Source organism: Balaenoptera borealis (assembly GCF_965194805.1).
Source record: "Balaenoptera borealis genome assembly, chromosome: 3".
NCBI classification, from domain to species: Eukaryota; Metazoa; Chordata; class Mammalia; order Artiodactyla; family Balaenopteridae; genus Balaenoptera; species Balaenoptera borealis.
This window is the reverse complement of record NC_138866.1, coordinates 168,670,163-168,692,382: the sequence shown is the minus strand read 5'-3', so window position 1 is coordinate 168,692,382 and position 22,220 is coordinate 168,670,163. Positions and strand designations below refer to the sequence as shown.

Sequence of the window (22,220 nt, the reverse complement as noted above, 5' to 3'; positions counted from 1 at the left end):
GCGTGGGTTCAATCCCTGGTCGAGAAACTAGGATCCCACAAGCCATGCAGTGCGGCCAAAAAAATGCTGCAATGGACACAGGAGAGCACATATCGCTTTGAGATAGTGATTTCATCTTCTTTGGATATATACCCAGAAGTGAGATTGCTGGATTATATAGTAGTTTTATTTTTAATTTTTCAAGGAACCTCCATACTGTTTTCCATAGTGGCAGTACCAGTTTACATCCCCACCAACAGTGCATCAGGGTTCCCCTTTCTCCACATCCTCATCACCATTTGTTATCTCTTGTCTGTTAGATAATAGCCATTCTAACAGGTATGAGGTGATATCTCATTGTGATTTTGATTTGCATTTCTCTGATGATTTGTGTAGTTGAGTACCTTTTCATGTACCTGTTGGCCATTTGTATACTTTCTTAGGAAAAAGGTCTATTCAAGTTCTCTGCCCATTTTTAAATCAGATTATTATTTTTTTGCTATGGAGTTTTATGAGTTCTTTATGTAGTTTGGATATTAACCCCTTATGAGATATATGGTTTACAGATATTTTCTCCCATTCGGAAGGCTGCCTTGTCAGTTTGTTGATGGTTTCCTTTTCTGTGCAGAAGCTTTTTAGTCTGAGGTAGTTTCACTTTTTAAAAAATATATATATTTCACTGTATTCTTCAGCTCAAAAAGTTGTTTGGTTCTTTTTTATGTTTTCTGTCTCTTTGTTGAACTTCTCATTTGTTCTTGTATTATTTTCCTAATATCATTAAATTCTTTTTCTGTGTTCTCTTCTAGCTCTCTGAGCATATTCAAAACAATTATTTTGAATTCTTTGTTGGGTGCTTCCTGTATCTTCATTTCTTTGGGGCCAGTTACTGGAGGCTTAATGTATTCCTTTGGTAGAGTCATGTCTCCCTGATTTGTTGTGATCCCTGTGTCCTTGCGTAGGCACCTGCACATTTGAAGAAGCAGTCATCTCTTCCTGACTCTATGGAGTGACTTCAGTAAGGAAGGATTTCCAACCACAGGTGGGGGAGAGCCCAAGTACGCCATCACCCCACATGTAGTGCTGTGGGTGCCAGGTGTGGGGACATGTGGTGGGATTGGCTAGGGGCATTGTGACGCACTTGCTCAGGCCATTGTAGTCCATAGCACTGACAACCGTGTGGTCCTTGGTATGTGTCTTGGGGGTCTTCAGAGGCTGCACAGGCTGTTGGGGTCCTCAGCATTGTCTGCAGGTACAGCAACAAGGGACCAGGGCAGGCAGTGGGAGTGGCCAGAGCTGGTGGTATGCACACGCTCAGTTGTGAGGGCCAGCCGCAAGTGCCTGTGTAGCGGCAGTGGCCAGGTACAAACACACACATTGTGACGGGGGCCAGGACAGGCAGCAAGGGCTGGAGTCAACTATGGGCACACGGGCAGCTCAGGAGTCCTTGTGGTCAGTGTGCACCACTGTGGCTTTTGGGTCTCACAACAGGCATACAGCAGTGGAGGCTGGTGATAGGCCACGGGTGTGCAGGTGCACAGTTGGAGGGGCTAGCTGCAAGTGAGTACAGTGGTGCAGGTCGGTGACAGAAGACAGAGCCTGATCTGGGCCCACAAGCAGCTATGGGGATCTGGCTGTTGGTGTGCTCTCCTGTGACTGCACAGTCTCCCGATGGGTATGCATAGGGCAGTGGCGATTGGTGACGAGCTGGGCTGGGATCATGCAGGTGTACAGCTGGAGTGGCTTAGCCCTGTGTAAGCGTGTGATGGTCTACATGAGCCACAGAGGTTTAGGCTGGTGTCTCACACTCACTCAGCCACGGAGGCTTGGGCTGGCCGCTGGCATGGTTCCTGGGCTCCAGTGATGGTGGTGGTTGGGGTAGAGGAGTAGGGAGGGACTCAGGCAGCTGGCATCAGCTGTGGGGTGAAAGCTGGTGAGTTCTGAGGGGGTCTGCAGTAGCTGTGCTGGCCATTGGTTTCTTCAGCCGTAAAAGCTGCTGGGCTCCTCAGTGGAGCAGGTCACTGGGAACTGTTGATTGTTAATCTGTTAAACCGTCAATTGTTGATCTTTGTTGGGGGACAGAGGCTAGGGTCTCCTACTCTGCTGTCTTGGTGATGTCATGTCGTTAAACTCTTGGACTATTTTCATACCAGTTTTGTTTGTAATAGTCCCCAAATTGGAGATTTCAAATATCTGTGATGAGTAGAATGGATAAATAAGTTGTGGTCTATTCATACATTGGAAAAGCATATCATAATGAATATGTTTGAAATCTAGCTGCTGATAACATCATTCATCTTACAAACATATTATTGACTGAATGAAGTCCTAAATATGTAGAGTATTTTCATTTATGATAAGTTAAAAGCCAGGAAAACTTAACTCTGTTCATTAAGGATACTAACAAGGGTAGAAAAGATATAAAGATGAGAAAAAAAAGGATAGTAGGCACCTATAGGGTGAAGGAAAGGGTTATGAATGGGGCGGGCCACATAGAGAGCTTCTAGGATATTGGCAATCCCAGGTGCCTAATTGTTGACCTTGAGTGGTGGTTGTGTGGATGTTTGCTTTGTAATTATTCATTAAACTATAAATATATTTTTATTTATGTTTTGGTAAGTATAATATAGCTCATGACTATAAAATACAAATGAATATTAAGAGAATTTATTTATATTGGGACTTTTAAAGAATGAAGCAAAGCCTAGAAACTATAGAACAAAAAAATCAATAGATTTGGTTAAGTATAAAAATTCTGTACATTAGAAAATATCAATAAGTATATAATTAATAGTAGACTGTTAACTGTATTACACACTATATGCTAGTATTAATTGGCCTCTACAAATCAGTAGTAAAAAGGCAGACAACTCAGGAGAAAAATGGACAAACATATGAACAGGCATGTTACAGAAGAAGAAATAAAAATGTCCAAAAATATATGAAATGATGCTTGACCTAACTAGTATCAGGGAAACGCAAATTAATGCATGAATGTATAAGAGGCTTAATGGCCATATAGTATTGCATTTTATGGTTATGCCATAATTTATTTACTGTTCTTCTATTGACGTTCATATAGATAATTTCTATATTTCTATTTCCATAAACAGTACTACTGTTAGCATATTTGTAAGAGTAAAAACATAGTAACTACATGCATTTTTAGGACTGGCTAAATGAATTACAGTACATTCATAGCAATGGAGTGCTGTGTAGCTTTTAGGAAGAATAAGATAATTTTATATAAAATGCTTAGAAACATTTTCCTTGATATTTAAAATGATAAAACAAGATAAAAGCACTATATGTACATTTTATCCCGTTTTTATAATCTTTCTATATAACATGCATCCTAGATGCTGACTGTCTCATATTTTTTCCCAAGAGGAAAAACCTATCCATTGATAAATAATATGCATGCATTATTAATATTTTTTACTTATCAATAAAATACTGAAGCTTTATTATAATAGAGAAAAGAGGTCCTCCTCCCTCCACAATACACAGCAAACAACTGGATCTCCCTTTACCATTTTGGCTTCTTCAGAATGACTGTATAAGCCACTTTGTTAAACAGAGGCACTCTGCTCAGGAAAGGGCCTTAACTAGAACAGTTCAATAAGACATGGGTCTGATCTCTTTTCTTCTGTTTTAAAGTTATTCATAATGAGAACTTGAGGAAGAAGCAGTTGGACCCAAGCTGTTGCATTTGGCAATGGAAGTGTAATGTTCCCATCTATACATTCTATGCTACTGAGTTGTAATTCCTAAACTAGTAGAATCGTAGAGATGGGCCTGTTTTAGGGGCCTCCATAACAAATTGCCATAGACTGAGTGCATTAAACAACAGAAATTTATTTCTCACAGTTCTGGAGGCTGAGAAGTTCAAATCAGGGTTCTAGCATAGTCACGTTCTGGTGAGAGCCTTCTTCCTGTATTGCAGATGGCTGTCTTCTTGCTGTGTCCTCAAATAATGAAGAGAGAGCAGGGAGAGAGCAAGCGAGCTCTCTTGTGTCTTATGTGGCTCCATTCTCATGATTTAATTACCTCTCAAAGACCCCCATCTCTAAATATCATCATATTGGAGATTAGGGTTTTAACATATGAATTTGGGGGAACACAAATATTCAGTCCATAGCAGAGCCTTTTCTCCCTCCTGCGAACTGTAATTTCAAATTGTGACAGGAATAATAGTTAATGTTCTTTGTAACCCTTTACTGTATACAAAGCATAATTTAAAATTATGTCCTACACTATTATCAGATTAATTTTAAAATATTGCTTATTGTGCCATATTACTTTCTATGCAAACATTTTTAATTACTCTCTCTTGCCTATAAGCAATTCTGAATTTGATTCTTTCTTCTAAAGCTGACTTCTCCCAGTATACTCTTTGACTATTTAGGGAGTACTGACCCTCCCAAAGCAAGCCCTCTGGTTTACTTGGTTTCTTGATATACTTGATTTATTTGGTCCCCTTGATATATGTTGCACATTTCTGTTGTCTCCTCTTTATCTGGTTCTCATATATAGCAGTGTAAAGGTATAACTTCTGCCATTTATAATACCTTTAAATGTTTTCTTTTTTTTTTTAACAGTAGAAACTTCTACAATGACTAATCGATTGAATACCATGTTGAAAATATTTGAAAATCAGGCAAATAAATTAGAGAGGTAAGCTTTTAAAATAACTCCTTTTCATCATTATAAATACAAATGCATATTTATTTCAGATAAATTGGAAACATAGAAAAGAAAATAAAACCACTATTAAAAAATTTAGTGTTGTTAATTTTTATGATATATATAATTATAAAAGTTAAAATTATAATCATAAAGAATGTGAAATTGTATAACCACAATGGAAAATAGTATGTCAGTTCCTCAAAAAATATGATCGATTTTTTGGATCATGGAATGGAAATCCAGCAATTCCATTTCTGGGAATATACCCCCCAAAATTGAAATCAGGGTCTTGAAGAAATATTTGTACAGCCATGTTCACTGTAGCATTATTCATAGTAGCAAAGAGGTAGAAGCAACCCAAGTGTCCAATGATGGATGAATGGATAAAGAAAATGTGTTATATACATACACTGGAATATTATTCAGTCTTAAAAAGGAAAGAAGTTCTGACATATGGTACAACATGGATGCATCTTGAGGATATTAATGCTGAGTAATTATAAGCCAGTCATAAAAAGACAAAATTGTATGATTTCACTTATATGAGGCATTTAGAGTGGTCAAATTCATAGAGACAGAAAGTAGAATGGTAGTTGCTAGGGTCTGGGAAGAATGAGGAATGTGGAGTTATTTTTAATGTGTATAGAGTTTCCGTTTTGCAAGATGAAAAGAGTTCTGGAGATTGATTGTACAACAATATGAATATAATTATCACTACTGAACTGAAGACTTAAAAACAGTTAATATGGTAAATTTTATATGTATTTTACAGTTTTAAAAAAGTAAAAAAATATAATCATACAAAATGTAGTTTGTGTATAGATGTTTCACTTAGTTATAGTTCTTTGTAAACTCATAAAATTCTTTTTAAAATAAATGTTTTAAATTAAAGTAAAACATATTCAGACAAGCTCACGTCACAGCATTTTCAAAGAACTTTCTTTAGATTAGCACTGAAAAATTGAGAAAGTTTACATGATCAGATTTTTTAATTATGAAGTCCAAGGATCAAGATTTAATAGAAGAGTATAACAGATAAAATGTAAAGAAAAGGATATCCTGGGCAGCTGTTGAAAATGGAACTAAAGAACTTAACGGCTTACATTAATTGGTGGTCAGGTACTTGGTATGTAATCAAGTTAGGCCTTATTTTCCTTTTTCCCTCTTCTATCTCATTAGAGTCCTCCCTATCAGAAGGGTAGGGTAAGAACTTTCACAAATTTGTCAGATGAAAGCTTTTAGCATGTTCTAGGGGCATTCTTAAAGTAGGAGGCTGATTTCCATGAATATTCTTTCCATTGGAACAGGGTATTAAAACAGTCATATGTATTACTATTATTTATTCTAGCTCCTCATATTAGACTATGGGTACTAGTTATAACTGGTTTTAAAATTCCTGGGCATAAAAGAAAGCAGTGGGAAGGATTAGTTGAATGGGTTACTATAAAGGTGAGGATTTCCAACTTGAATTGTCTTATACACAGAATAAGTTTTGTATAATTTTCTGGTCAGAACATGCTCAGTACATTGCTTGCTTGTCGAGAAGCATCTTGAAAGTCATTGTGGATGACCTACAGTTCTTACAGGTGGCTATATTAGTTTCACAACTGTTATGTTGAAAAGCATGGCGTATAGAATAAAATCACAAAGCAACTTTTTTCAGACTCCTTATATTCATTTATATTTGCTTACTGGGGCTAGTTTTCCCTCTGCTCCTAGAAAAAGACTAGGGTAGTACCATGACTTTTCTGATCACTCTTAGGTAATTAATTTAAATATAATTATAAGCACTGTCCTGAATTGGAAATTAAAATCCCCTGTCAGATATTACAGTCAATATTTTCATTTTCATTCAAAGTTAGGATTCTCTCCCCTCTCCCTAGAGCCTACTTGGGGATGTGGTTGGCTTTTCTCTTTTCTTACCTCCTTTCTCACTAACTATTTGTATTTTCTGTTCTCCATGTTTTTGGGAAGAAAGGTAAGGTATACAAGAAAGGTCTTATTTGACTGTGACTGCCTTCCTTCTCCATAAATTCAAATAACATAAACCAGTTTTCTGAGTATTCTCCTTAAAGTGCCTCTCTCTAATAATGGCCATCATATCCACCTCTCCCTTAAGTGTTTGAGTAGGGCTCAAGGCACCAGACAGCTCTCTGTAAAGAGTATTTAGAAGTACTCTTTCTAAATCTTCTTTCCTGACCCTTTTATATTATCCATGTGGGTGAAAGGTTTTAGCACTCTCCCTTGGCTGCCTACTGTTTTTTTCAGTGGTAATGGTCACCTGCCTCATTTCTTCCTCTTTTCTTTTTTTTTAAATAAATTTATTTATTTATTTTTGGCTGCATTGGGTCTTTGTTGCTCTGCGCAGGGTTTCTCTAGTTGCAGCGAGCAGGGGCTACTCTTCTTTGCAGCGCGCAGGCTTCTCATTGCGGTGGCTTCTCTTGTTGTGGAGCACAGGCTCTAGGCACGTGGGCTTCAGTAATTGTGGCACGTGGGCTCAGCAGTTGTGGCTCGTGGGCTCTAGAGCGCAGGCTCAGTAGTTGTGGCACACGGGCTTAGTTGCTCCGCGGCACGTGGGATCTTCCCGGACCAGGGCTCAAACCCGTGTCCCCTGCATCAGCAGGTGGATTCTTAACCACTGCACCACCAGGGAAGTCCCTCTTTTTTTTCTTTCTTCTTGGTTTTTTTTGTTTTTTGCATTTTTTTTCACATCTTTATTGGAATATAATCTTCCTCATGATATAAGCAGTGGGCGTAGAGTCTTAGTTGATGCCTCCATTTAACAACCTGTTACAGTTGTATCCTTTAACAGGCTGTGGCAAAAGTCTTAGTGCAGTTTTAAGAATTAATAATTTTGGGACTATAATGATACAGCTGTTCAAAAGACACCATTTCGATATTTGATTATGTACATTTCTTTTGTACTTATTTAAAAATTTTTGAATAGTAAATTTTTTTTGGTTAAATTCTGTTTGGGTCAGCATTTTCCATATTCAGTCAGAGAGACTGAAACAAAATTAATTTATTGTTTAAAATTCACAAAACTAAATGTGTTAAAGAATGGAAAAAATTAAACTTTCAAATGTTTATTTTTGGGGGTAAGTTTGTAGCATTTATACTTCTGAAGTCATTGAAGCTTAAAACTAACATTTTAAGAGCATCTTGTATTTATTGAACTTCTGTCATGTGGCTGAGTGCTTGGGACAAAATCCCAACTCAAATTGGTCTGAGCAAGAGATGAATTTTATTAAGAAGGCAACAGCAGTATGGCTCAATTTCAGAAACAACTATAAACCAGAACTTGAACACTATCAAGACACTTTTTCCCCCTCTGTACAAGAGCTTCATTTTCTTCTATTGCAGATCTCTTTCTTCCTTCTATTTTCTTTTTTAACTTTTTGCCTGTAGGTGGGAGGCCATGACTGCTGACAATTCCCAAATCTAATCTTTCAGTTTTAGTTACTCTGAGGGATAATATTTGAATTTCCCAAGTCTAAAAGTCCTTGGTGAGAAAATTGTCAGTGCAGCCAGAGGCAGGTGCCTATTTCTGGACCAGTCAGCTCTAATCGAAGGCTTATGGTCATGTAAGCTTTCTCAGGAATTATACTAATTCAGAGGGGTAGGCTCAGGGGGTTCCCAGAAAAAGGAGTGGGGTCTACCTATGAGGTGCTTAGTGGTAAGTAGTGGTGGGATGAAAACCATAATATAGGATAACATTTAGAAAAAAGGATTGTATTTCGTTATTATGGATGAATTATACAGTAACAAGTTAGGGCAATCATGCTAGTCCTTGGGGAAAGCTAATATACCTTTTTTTCAGGATTTGGTCAATGCATTGTCTAGCCGTTTGGTCTGTGGATAGTGGGAAATGGACAAGTAAGCATAGACTCAGAGGACCTTGAAAAGTTCTTTCTTCAATTATGGGCCATATTGGGATTCCAAGTAGAGATTGGATTGCAGGGTATTTTTTCCAAGGCATAGTACCTCTTTGGTGAAGAGGGTGTTTAGATCTGGTGACTGATCTTGGGAATGAAGTTGTCAGCATTGGTGACAATATTGCCCATCACCAGAATCATGTATGTGTAGTCCTGAGGGGACAGCAGGCCTATTAAGAAATCTATCATGATGTTTTTTCTAAAGAGGCAGAAGAGTCAGAAGGAAGGATAATAAGCTGTCTTGCCTTTCAAACTGTCTTTAGCCCAGGTACATGTATCACAGGTAGGTATGTTATGTCAAAGGTGGAATTATCATAATTCCAAGGTGGCAAATTCAAAGTCTTGAATGAATATCAGTGACCAGTTAGGGCACTGGCAAGGCAAAAGGCATCCATTTGGTTAGAAGATAATGACAGAGTCTTCACTCCATGCAAAAAATTAAATTTAATGTTTATTACAGACATAAATGTCAGAAAACAATCATAAATATAGGGAAGGCATTTGACTATTGAAATTAAAAGTATCTTCAGAAATGAATCTAAGTTAAAAGATAAGCAATGGATGGGAGAAAAAATGTGTGCATATAGAAGAAAGGAGTGATAATAAGAATATATAATTCCACAGAAAGGCAAACAACCTTCAAATAATAGGCGAAGTACATATATATATAGATATTTAAGGAAGAGACAAAAAATGGCCAATAAACATTTTAGGAGATGCTCAATCTGATATGTAATCAGGGAAATAGAAAGCAAAGCAGCAACAATACATTTTTTTCCCCATCAGTTTAACAAAAAGAAGTTTTCTAATCTCAAGTCTTGACAGAGATGTAGTGTAATAAATACTCTTAAATTGCTAGTACCATAGGTATTGCCCACTTTCAAGAACAATTTAGCATAGTTTATTTAACAATAGCAACAAAACGTTTGCCTTATTATACATGAAACCTCTTTTAATCTACCCTAGAGAAAGGACTATTCTCAAGGAGGCATATGTAAAAAGAAATTTATCATATCACTGCGATAATAGCAAAAATCTAGAAAGAATTTCATTTTTTGTTAGTAGGAGTATGGCTCAATCATCTGTGGTAAAAGGATTCTAAGGGAATTCTATGAGCAACTGTATGACCACAAATTAGACAACTTACATGACATGCACAAATTTCTAGAAAGACGGACTATACTGATTCAAGAACTGGAAAATCTGAGTGTAACTGAAACAAGTAAAAAGATTCAATTACTAATTAAAATATTTCCCAACAAGAAATGCTCAGATGGCTTCACTGATGAATTCTATCAGATATTTAAAGAAGAATTAATATCACTGTTTTACAAACTCTTTCAAAAAGTAGAAGAGGAGTTAATACTTCTCAACTCATGCTATGAGTCTAGTATTACTCTGATACCAAAGTCAGACCACAGTGTCACAAGAAAACTGCAGACCAATATATTATAAATATGAACACAAAAATACTCAACAAAATGCTAGCAAATCGAATCCAACAACATATAAAAAAGATTATATACCACAAGCAGGTGGGGTTTATCCCAGGAATGCAAAGTTGGTTCAAAATGCAAATATCGTGCTTCCCTGGAGGCACAGTGGTTAAGAATCAGCCTGCCAACACAGGGGACACAGGTTTGAGCCCTGGTCCGGGAAGATCCCACATGCCGTGGAGCAGCTAAGCCCATGCACCACAACTACTGAGCCTGCGCTCTAGAGCCCATGAGCCACAACTACTGAAGCCCGCACGCCTAGAGCCTGCACTCTGCAACAAGAGAAGCCACTGCAGTGAGAAGCCCGTGCACCACAATGAAGAGTAGCCCCCACTTGCTGCAACTAGAGGAGGTCCGTACGCAGCAACGAAGACCCAGGGCAGCCAAAAATAAATAAATTAAATAAATAAATTTATAAAATAAATAAAATGCAGATATCAATAAATGTAATACATGATATTGATTGAATAAAGGAGAAAAAAATCACGTGATTAGCTTACTAGACAAAGTAAAAGCATTTGACAAAATCCAATAGCCTTTTATGATAAAAATACTCCACAAACTAGGCATAGAAGGGAACTTTCTTAATCTGATAGACTATCTACAAATACCTATAACTAACATCATAATATATTCTCTCTAATATATTAATGAAAAAACTTAATGGTGAAAAAACTTTATATATTCTCTCCAAGATCAGGGACAAAATAGGACATTCTTACCACTTCTGTCCACCATTGTAGTAGAGGTTCTATCTAGGGCATTTAGAGAAGAAAAGGAAATGAAAACTACCTCTTTTTGCAGATGTCATGACCTTATCTATTGACAGTCCTAAGGGATCTATTAGAACTATTAGAAGTAACTTAACAAGGTTGCAAAATACAAAATTCATAAATAAAAATCAATTATATTTTAATACAGTAGTTGTTATGGGTTGAATTGTGCCCCCCCCCCACCAAATACATGTTGAAGCTCTAACCTCTAGTACCTCAGAATGAACTTAATTGTATATAGGGTCATTGTAGATGTAATTAGTTAAGATGAGGTCATAGTGGAGGGGGATGGGCCCTTAATCCAATATGCCTGGTATCCTTATAATAATATTGTAGAAGGCAAATACACACAGAGAGAAGACAGTCATGGAGGCAGAGATTGGAGTACGCTGCCACAGTCCAAGGAATGCTAGGGAGTACTAGAAGTTGGAAGAGGCAAAGAAGGATTCTCCCCTAGAGGTTTCAGAGGGAGCATGGCTGTACCAACACCTTAATTTTAGATTTATAGTCTCCAGAACTGTGAGCGAATAAATTCTTGTTGTTTTAAGTCACCAGTCACCCAGATTGTGATACCTTGTCATAGCAGCCCTAGGAAAGTAATACACTAGCAAGGAACATTCCAAAAATGAAATAAAGAAAACAATTCCATTTACAAAAGCACCAAAGAGAATGAGAATAAATTTAACAAAAGAAGTGCTAGACTTGTGCACCGAAAACTACAAAACACTGAAAGTACTTTAAAGAATACTCAAACAGGTAGACATCCCATTTTCATGGACTGTTAGACTTAACTAATCTTAAAACGGCAGTATTTCCCAAATTGATCTACAGATTTAATGCAATCTCTATCAAAATCCCAACTTTCTTTTCGCATGAATTGGCAAGCTGATTTTAAAATTCATGTGGAAATACAAGGAACCCAGAATAGTCAAAGGAATCTTAAGAAGAACAACTTTGGAAGACTCACACTTTAGTGATTTTAAAACTAAATACACCTGTAGTAATTAAGACAATGTCGTACTGGCATGAGGATAGACCTATGTAGATCAATGGAATAGAATGAATGGAAATGATATCCAGAAATAAACCATTACATTTATTTATGGTTAACTGATTATCAACATGGAGGCCAGGATAATTCAGTGAGGAAAGAATAGTTTTTTTAATAACTGCGCTTGGAGAACTGGATATCCATATGCAAAAAAGAATTAAGTTGGATCCTTTCTTTGTGCCATGCACTAAAATTAACTCAAAATTACCGAAGACCTAAATTTAAGAGCTAAAACTATAAACCTCTTAAAGAAACACAGGAGTAAATATTTTTGACTTAGTCAATGGTTTCTTTCTTTTTTTTTTTTTTTAATTTTTTTGGCCACACTGCATTGCACATGGGATCTTAGTTCCCCGACTAGGGATGGAACCCAGGACCCCTGCATTGGAAGCGTGGATTCTTAACCACTGGACCACCAGGAAAGTCCCAGTCAATGGTTTTTTAAATAAGATATCAAAAGCACAACCAACAACAGAAAAAAAAATAGATAAACTCAACATAAAAATTAAAAACTTGTGCTGCAGTTTCTTAATACCATTAAGAATGTGAGAAGACAACTCATAGAATGTGAAAACTATTCATAAATCATGTATCTGATATGGGACTTGCACCCAGAATATACATAAGAACTCTTACACCTCAATAATAAAAAGAATAAATAACCATGTTTAACAATGGGCAAATAATCCGAATAGATGTTTTGCCACACAAGATATACAGATGGTCAATAAGCACATGAAAAGATACTCAACGTCATTAGTCATTAGGGAATCAAAGCTACAATGATATACCACTTCACAACCACTAGGATGGCTATAATAAAAATGAGACAATAACAATTGTTGGCAAGGATGTAGAGAAATTGGTACCCTCATACATTGCTGGTACATCATGTAAGTGGTACATCTGCTATGGAACACAGTTTGTCAGTTGCTCAAAATGTTAAATATTTAGTTAACATATGACCCAGAAATTCTATTCCTATGTTTATACCTAAGAGAAATGAAAACATAGGTCCACACAAAAACTTGTACATGTATGTTCATAGTAGCATTATTCATAATAGCCCAAAAGTGGAAACAACCCAAATGTCCATAAACTGATGAATGAATAAATAAAATGAGCATATCCATACAATGTAATATCATTTGGCAATAGAAAGGAACAAAGTACTGATACATGATACAAACACTATGCTAGGTGTGAGAAAACAGTCTCAAAAGACCACATACTGTGCAATTCTGTTTATGTGAAATATTCAGAATAGGCAAATCTGTGGAGACAGAAAATAGACTGATGCCTGCCAGGGCTGAGGCAGTGCTGGGAGAAATGGAGAGTGAGTGCTAATGGCTACAGCGTTTCTTTCCGGGGTAATTAAAATGTGCTAAAATTAGATAGTGGTAATAGTTACTCAACTTAGTGAATATATTAAAAGCCATTGAATTGTATATTTTAAATGAGTGAATTTTATGGTATGTTAATCATATCTTAGTAAAGCTTTAAAAAATTCTGATTATAATGAATAAAAAAACTCATTAGTCAAAAATATAGTTTATCCATACTATGGAACAGTTGTCAGCAAACTGCAGTCTATGAGTCAAATCTAGCCTGCAGCTTATTTTTGTAAATAAAGTTTTGTTAGAACATAGCCATACCCATTCATTTACCCATCATCTGTAGCTGCTTTTGCAGAGTTGGGTAGTAGTGACAGAGATCACCTGGCCTGTAAAGTCTAAAATAGTTACCATCTGACTCTTTACAGAAAAAGTTTGCCAAATCCTGCTATGGAGTAAGAAGTTGTATTTAAAAGGAGTGAGGGAAATCTATGTTTACCGATATGAATAGATTTCAGAAATTGTGTTAAGTGAAAAAGTTGAGAACAACATATACGATATCATTTATGTGAAAAAGAAAACAAAACAGACATCCAGCCCACTAACAAAAAGTATAGAATTGAATGGGTACGTGAAGTGTTATATAAATCCATGGAACAAGTTCTGGGAAGAGACACAGCAAGCTAACAGTATCTCTAGGAAGAGCATTGAATTTTTGGAATGCTAGTCAAAGTTTACTCTGACCTTATTAAGGTTTTTACGAAGAAAATATATAAGGATACTGCATAAATAAAAATATAAATTTAAAATTATAATACATTATAGATATTTTTGGTTTGTTTTTCAGAGCTATGAATGAGCAAGTTTTGTTAGAGGCTGTAAGTATAGTGCTTTCAGTTTGAAATTGTACTTTGTCCTTGATGTTGTTAATACAGTCTAGAAATTGTCAGGATATGTCAAGAGAGTCAGTTTATTCAAGAGTGTTATGCATATGTGAGCTGGAAAACTTTGTCTATTCTTTTGATTTTATTAGACTTCATTGTCACTCAGAAACACTTCACTTCTGAAATACTGAACTATAACATCCCACAGTCTTTTTTTTCTTTAACATCTTTATTGGAGTATTATTGCTTTACAGTGGTGTGTTAGTTTCTGCTTTATAACAAAGTGAATCAGCTATACATATTCATATATCCCCATACCTCCTCCCTGTCCCACCGCTCTAGGTGGTCACAAAGCACCAAGCTGATCTCGCTGTGCTATGTGGCTGCTTCCCATTAGCTGTCTGTTTTACATTTGGTAGTGTATATATGTCCATGCCACTCTCTCACTTCATCCCTGCTTACCCTTCCCCCTCCCCGTGTCCTCAAGTCCATTCTCTACGTTTGCGTCTTTATTCCTGTCCTGCCCCTAGGTTCTTCAGAAGCATTTTTTTTCTTTTTTTTTTTTAGATACCATATATATGAGTTAGCATACGGTATTTGTTTTTCTCTTTCTGACTTACTTCACTCTGTATGAGACTCTAGGTCCATCCACCTCCCTACAAGTAACTCAATTTAATTTCTTTTTATGGCTGAGTAATATTCCATTCCCACAGTCTTTTGAAATTCCATTATCACTGATAGTTCCTTTGCCTCTTTCAGCACCACTTATAACTTCACTATGCAGATTAATACCAATGGTTCATTATTTTTATGAGTTAATGAAGACTTTCTTACTTTAATAAATAAGTGCCCAACTAACCTCTCTATATTGATACGTTTGCTTTTCATTATTAATGAAGTTATAATATTTCTTTTAGAAAAACACACAGATTCAAAGTGACCTCCAAGTGTTGTCAGAGGAGAAACTGATGCTGGAAAATGAACTACAAAAGTTGAAGAGTACAGAGGTTAGTTAATTTTAGTGTCTGAAAATGGCATACATACCAATATTAATAATTGGTAGCAGCTGTGCTTTTAAAAAATAAGATAATGCTATATTCTAAATTACCATATATTTTAAAAAATTTATTTATTTATTTTATATTTATTTTTGGCTGCATTGGGTCTTTGTTACTGCACGCAGGCTTTCTCTAGTTCCGGCAAGCGGGGGCTACTCTTAGTTGCGGTGCGTGGGCTTCTCATTGCGGTGGCTTCTCTTGTTGCAGAGCACGGGCTCTAGGTGTGTGGGCTTCAGTAGTTGTGGCACGTGGGCTCAGTAGTTGTGGCTTGTAGGCTCTAGAGCGCAGGCTCAGTAGTTGTGGCACACGGGCTTAGCTGCTCTGCGGCATGTGGGATCTTCCCGGACCAGGGCTCGAACCCGTGTCCCCTGCATTGGCAGGCAGATTCTTAACCAATGCGCCACCAAGGAAGTCCTAAATTACCATATTAGCTATCAAAACTGAAAGGATGCTATGAAAAGCAGACATAAAATTGAAACATTCTGAAAGGTATTTCTAAGCCAAATATTTAACTTTATTAAAATATCAATAAATGAGGTTTTCAAACGTATTTTAAATGCATTTTATTGTATTCTTTGCAACTGTGTAATGTGTGTGTCCCAGTTCACTCTTACCACATAGAGTGAATAGAAATACCAAGGATAGAATTTGTTTCCTTTTTTTTTCTCCTCCTCTGCCATTTTTATATAGCTTATAAATTCAAACTATACACAATGAAGTCAAATGGTGGATTGGAAGCAAATTTTTATTAACTACGTAAAAATATAAGATGTATGTTTTGACACAAAATTAACATAGAATGAAGAAAAATACTCTTCAATCTACTAATGTTGGTTACTTGGTATTTCCTCCTTAGTAGAGGAGGAAGCAGAAGTAGTACCAGATTTGCTACTTAATCAGTTAGAGAAGCAGTGATCCTACATAAGTGTCAAATATAAGGCCAGGGCTGTCACATAAGTTCAATTAGGAATAGTTTCATCTAAGTATAGTTCCCAGTAGGAATAAAAATAAAAAAAGAAAATAAAAATAAAGCAGTAAATTGTCACAGTAAATAATTGAATAGTCTGGCCAAGTGTAAGAATTCAACACTTAATCATGCACTGTTAGATCCACATTCAAAATCTTTGGAGCTTCATACATGACTTGAAAATGTTGCAGCAGTTTCTGGTTTTACTTTCTTGTACTGTTTCTTTAGATTTTGCATGAGAAAACCTAAAGAAGTATGGAAGTGTGAATGAGAAATGTGGAAGGAGCATTACTGCATATATAGTAGCAATATTATATCCACACAAAGGTGGTGACCAAGGGATCTGAGAGAGAGCCTGTTTTCAGAGAAGGGGATGGTAGGAAGAGAATAATGGCTACAGAATTATGTTGAAGTCAGGATTTCTAATAACAGCTATATCAATTTTCTTCCAGAGTAAGCTCGCTTTCCTAACTGATATTATCTCTTAATAATTTTATTTTCATAGGCAACCAACTTTAGTAATCAAGAGCCATGTCTGCCAAATGTTAATGTGTGTCAGTTAAGGGTTTTCTTTTACTTTTTATAAGCAGGAGAAGCTGACACTATTTAAAGCAAGAAATTTATTGGATGGCTAGTAGGGTAACTCAAAGAATTGAGGGAAAATTGAACAACATGTTTGGTGAGAGATAGAACCAGGACAACTCTTAGAGTTAAAATAACAGAAATTCATGGATAGCCACTACTTCTGTCCTTTCAGGGGAATTTTAGAGAGGGAGTTTATGACTGTTTTCTTCCCGTCCCTTTGGATACTGGTTCTGGAATTACTAAGCTCCACTACTTCCCTTCCACAATGTCAATTTTTAGATGATTGTATCTCACTGGCCTTGCTTGGGGTCAGATGTCACCAAGACAGTTTGAGATGAGGGAGTTGAAGAACACTTCTAAATCTGGTGCTGTTTCTTAACAGAATGGAAAAAGGATACTGGGCACAAATATCTGGTGTCCACTTTACTTGGTAATGTTACCCTAATTAATATCTTAGCCATTTACTTATTTCAGGTGTCAGAAAAGTTTAACGTAAAGGCCAAGATAAGTATTTTAGGTTTTGGAGAGCATAGTGTCTATGTTGCAACTACTCAAGTCTGCTTCTGTGATATGAAAATAGCCACAGAAAATACATAACTGAATGACCATGGCTGTGTTGCAATAAAATATTATTTACAAAACAGGCAGCAGGGCAGATTTGGCCTACACTTTGCTGACTCCTTATTTTTGTTTTGTTTTGAATTTTACTTTATTTTTTTAAAACACAGCAGGTTCTTATTAGTTATCTATTTTATGCATATTAGTCTATATATGTCAATCCCAATCTCCCAGTTCATCCCACCACCACCACCACCACCCCAACCCCCTGCTTTCCACCCTTGGTGTCCATACGTTTGTTCTCTACATCTGTGTCTCTATTTCTGCCTTGCAAACAGGTTCATCTGTACCATTCTTCTAGATTCCACATACATGCGTTAATATATGATATTTGTTTTTCCCATTCTGACTTACTTCACTCTGTATGACAGTCTCTAGGTCCATCCACGTCTCTACAAATGACCCAATTTCGTTCCTTTTATGGCTGAGTAATATTCCATTGTATATATGTACCACATCTTCTTTATCCATTCATCTGTCAGTGGGCATTTAGGTTGCTTCCATGACCTGGCTATTGTAAATAGTGCTGCAATGAACACTGGGGTGTAAGTGTGTTTTTGAATTATGGTTTTCTCAGGGTATATGTCCAGTAGTGGGATTGCTGGGTCATATGGTAATTCTGTTTTTAGTTTTTTAAGGAACCTCCATCCTGTTCTCCATAGTGGTTGTATCAGTTTACATTCCCACCAACAGTGCAAGAGGGTTCCCTTTTCTCCACACCCTCTCCAGCGTTTGTTGTTTGTGGATTTTCTGATGATGCCCATTCTAACTGGTGTGAGGTGATACCTCATTGTAGTTTTGATTTGCATTTCTCTAATAATTAGTGATGTTGAGCAGCTTTTCATGTGCCTCTTGGCCATCTGTCTTAGACATGTCTTCTCTGGAGAAGACACATCTTCTCTGGAGAAATGTCTATTTAGGTCTTCGGCCCATTTTTGGATTGGGTCGTTTGTTTTTTTAATATTGAGCTACATGAGCTGCTTGTATATTTTTGACATTAATCCTTTGTCTGTTGGTTCATTTGCAAATATTTTCTCCCATTTTGAGGGTTGTCTTCTCGTCTTGTTTATAGTTTCCTTTGCTGTGCAGAAGCTTTTAAGTTTCATTAGGTCCCATTTGTTTATTTTTGTTTTTATTTCCATTACTCTAGTGGGTGGGTCAAAAGAGATCTTGCAGTGATTTATGTCAAAGAGTGTTCTTCCTACGTTTTCTTCTAAGAGTTTTATAGTGTCCGGTCTTATATTTAGGTCTTTAATCCATTTTGAGTTTATTTTTGTGTATGGTGTTAGGGAGGGTTCTAATTTCATTCTTTTACATGTAACTCTCCAGTTTTCCCAGCACCACCTATTGAAGAGACTGTCTTTTCTCCATTGTATATCCTTGCCTCCTTTGTCACAAATGAGTTGACCATAAGTGCATGGGTTTATCTCTGGGCTTTCTGTCCTGTGCCATTGATCTGTATTTCTGTTTTTGTGCCAGTGCCATATTGTCTTGATTACTGTAGCTTTGTAGTATAGTCTGAAGTCAGGGAGTCTGATTCCTCTAGCTCCGTTTTTTCCCCTCAAGATTGCTTTGGCTATTCGGGGTCTTTTGTGTCTCCATACAAATTTTAAGATTTTTTGTTCTAGTTTTCCAAAAGATGCCACTGGTAATTTGATAGGAATTGCATTGAATCTGTAGACTGCTTTGGGTAGTATAGTCATTTTCACAATGTTGATTCTTCCAATCTAAGAACATGGTATATCTCTCCATCTGTTTATGTCATCTTTGATTTCTTTCATCAGTGTCTTATAGTTTTCTGAGTACAGGTCTTTTACCTCCTTAGGTAAGTTTATTCCTAAGTATTTCAGTCTTTTTGTTGCAATGGTGAATGGGATTGTTTCCTTAATTTCTCTTTCTGATCTTTCGTTGTTAGTGTATAGGAATGCAAGAGATTTCTGTGCATTAATTTTGTATCCTGCAACTTTACCAAATTCATTGATTAGCTCTAGTAGTTTTCTGGTGGCATCTTTAGGATTATCTATGTATAGTATCATGTCATCTGCAAACAATGACAGTTGTACTTCTTCTTTTCCAATTTAGATTCCTTTTTTTTCTTTATCTTCTCTGATTGCCATGGCTAGGGCTTCCAAAACTATGTTGAATAATAGTGGCGAGAGTGGACATCCTTGTCTTGTTCCTTCTCTTAGAGGAAATGCTTTCAGTTTTTCACCATTGAGAATGATGTTTGCTGTGGGTTTGTCATGTATGGCCTTTATTATGTTGAGGTAGGTTCCCTCTATGCCCACTTTCTGGAGAATTTTTATCATAAAAGGCATTGAATTTTGTCAAAAGCTTTTTCTGCATCTATTGAGATCATATGGTTTTTATTCTTCAATTTGTTAATATGGTGTATCACATTGATTGATTTGCATATATTGAGGAATACTTGCATCCCTGGGATAAATCCCACTTGATCATGGTGTATGATCCTTTTAATGTGTTGTTGGATTCTGTTTGCTAGTATTTTGTTGAGGATTTTTGCATCTATATTCATCAGTGATATTGGTCTGTAATTTTCTTTTCTTGTAGTATCTTTGTCTGGTTTTGATATCAGGGTGATGGTGGCCTTGTAGAATGAGTTTGGGAATGTTCCTTCCTCTTCAATTTTTTGGAAGAGTTTGAGAAGGATGGGTGTTAGCTCTTCTCTAAATAGAACTCACCTGTGAAGCCATCTGGTCCTGGACTTTTATTTGTTGGAAGATTTTTAATCACAGTTTCAATTTCATTACTTGTGATTGGTCTGTTTATATTTCCTGTTTCTTCCTGGTTCAGTCTTGGAAGGTTATGCCTTCTAAGAATTTGTCCATTTCTTCCAGGTCATTTTATTGGCATAGAGTTGTTCATAGTAGTGTCGTATGATGCTTTGTATTTCTGCGGTGTCCATTGGAACTTCTTTTTGATTCTAATTTTATTGATTTGAGTCCTCTCCCTCTTTTTCTTGATGAGTCTGGCTAAAGGTTTATCAATTTTGTTTATCTTCTCAAAGAACCAGCTTTTAGTTTATTGATCTTTGCTATTGTTTTCCTTGTTTCTGTTTCATTTACTTCTGCTCTGATCTTTATGGTTTCTTTCCTTCTACTGACTTTGGGTTTTGTTTGTTCTTCTTTCTCTAGTTGCTTTAGGTGTAAGGTTAGATTGTTTATTTGAGATTTTTCTTGTCTCTTGAGGTAGGATTGTATAGCTATAAACTTCCCTCTTAAGAACTGCTTTTGCTGTATCCCTTAGGTTTTAGGTCATCGTGTTTTCATTGTCATTTGTCTCTAGGTATTTTTTGACTTCCTCTTTGATTTCTTCAGTGATCTCTTGGTTATTTAGTAACGTATTTTTTAGCCTCCATGTGTTTGTGTTTTTTACATTTTTTTTCCCTGTAATTGATTTCTAATCTCAAAGCGTTGTGGTCGGAAAAGATACTTGATATAATTTCAATTTTCTTAAATTTACCAAGGCTTGATTTGTGACCCAAGATGTGATCTATCCTGGAGAGTGTTCCGTGTGCATTTGAGAAGAAAGTGTAATCTTCTGTTTTCAGATGGAATGTCCTATAAATATCAATTAAATCTATCTGGTCTATTGTGTCATTTAAAGCTTGTGTTTCCTTATTCATTTTCTGTCTGGGTGATCTGTCCATTGGTGTAAGTGAGAGGTTAAATTCCCCCGCTATTATTGTGTTACTGTCATTTTCCTCTTGTATAGCTGTTAGCATTTGCCTTAAGTATTGAGGTGCTCCTATGCTGGGTGCATATATTATATTTATAATTGTTATATCTCCTTCTTGCATTGATCCCTTGATCATTATATAGTGTCCTTCCTTGTGTCTTGTAACATCCTTTTTTTTTTTTAATTTTTTTAATGATATTCTTGTCTGCTTACATTCTTTTTATTTATGTATATATGTATGTATGTATGGCTGTGTTGGGTCTTCGTTTCTGTGCGAGGGCTTTCTCTAGTTGTGGCAAGCGGGGGCCACTCTTCATCGCGGTGCAGAGGCCACTCTTCATTGCGGTGCGCGGGCCTCTCACTATCGCAGCCTCTCGTTGCCAAGCACAGGCTCCAGACGCGCAGGCTCAGTAATTGTGGCTCACGGGCCGAGTTGCTCCGCGGCATGTGGGATCTTCCCAGACCGGGGCTCGAACCCACGTCCCCTGCATTGGCAGGCAGATTCTCAACCACTGCGCCACCAGGGAAGCCCCATTCTTTATTTTAAAGTCTAGTTTTTCTGATATGAGTATTGCTACTCCAGCTTTCTTTTGATTTCCAGTGTCGTGGAATATCTTTTTCCATCCCCTCATTTTCAGTCTGTCTTTGTCCCTAGGTCTGAAGTGGGTCTCTTGTAGACAGCATATATATGGGTCTTGTTTTTGTATTCCATTCAGTAAGCCTGTGTCTTTTGGTTGGAGCATTTAATCCATTCACGTTTAAGATAATTATCGATATGTATGTTCCTATGACCATTTTCTTAATTGTTTTGGGTTTGTTTTTGTAGGTCCTTTTCTTCTCTTGTGTTTCCCACTTAGAGAAGTTCCTTTAGCATTTGTTGTAGAGCAGGTTTGGTGGTGCTGAATTCTCTTAGCTTTTGCTTGTCTGCAAAGCTTTTGATTTCTCCATCGAATCTGAATAAGATCCTTGCTGGGTAGAGTAATCTTGGTTCCTCCCTTTCATTACTTTAAATATATTGTGCCACTACGTACTGGCTTGTAGAGTTTATTCTGAGAAATCATCTGTTAACCACATGGGAGTTCCCTTCTATGTTATTTGTCATTTTTCCCTTGTTGCTTTTAATAATTTTTCTTTGTCCTTAATTTTTGCCAATTT

At 36.7% G+C, this 22,220-nt stretch overlaps 1 protein-coding gene across 2 annotated transcripts in view; it reads left to right on the top strand.

Moving 5' to 3' along the window:
• Positions 1 to 22,220, top strand: part of CCDC7 (coiled-coil domain containing 7) — a 324,264-nt gene that overhangs the window by 63,155 nt on the left and 238,889 nt on the right. For both annotated transcript variants that reach the window (XR_014242606.1, XM_082385250.1), the window contains exons 10-12: positions 4,578 to 4,653; positions 14,102 to 14,132; positions 15,056 to 15,145. Coding sequence is in view for 1 of the 2 variants with exons in the window: in XM_082385250.1 (XP_082241376.1) it covers positions 4,578 to 4,653; positions 14,102 to 14,132; positions 15,056 to 15,145 (197 nt within the window). In the remaining variant the exon portion in view is untranslated. The remainder of the gene's footprint in view (positions 1 to 4,577; positions 4,654 to 14,101; positions 14,133 to 15,055; positions 15,146 to 22,220) is intronic.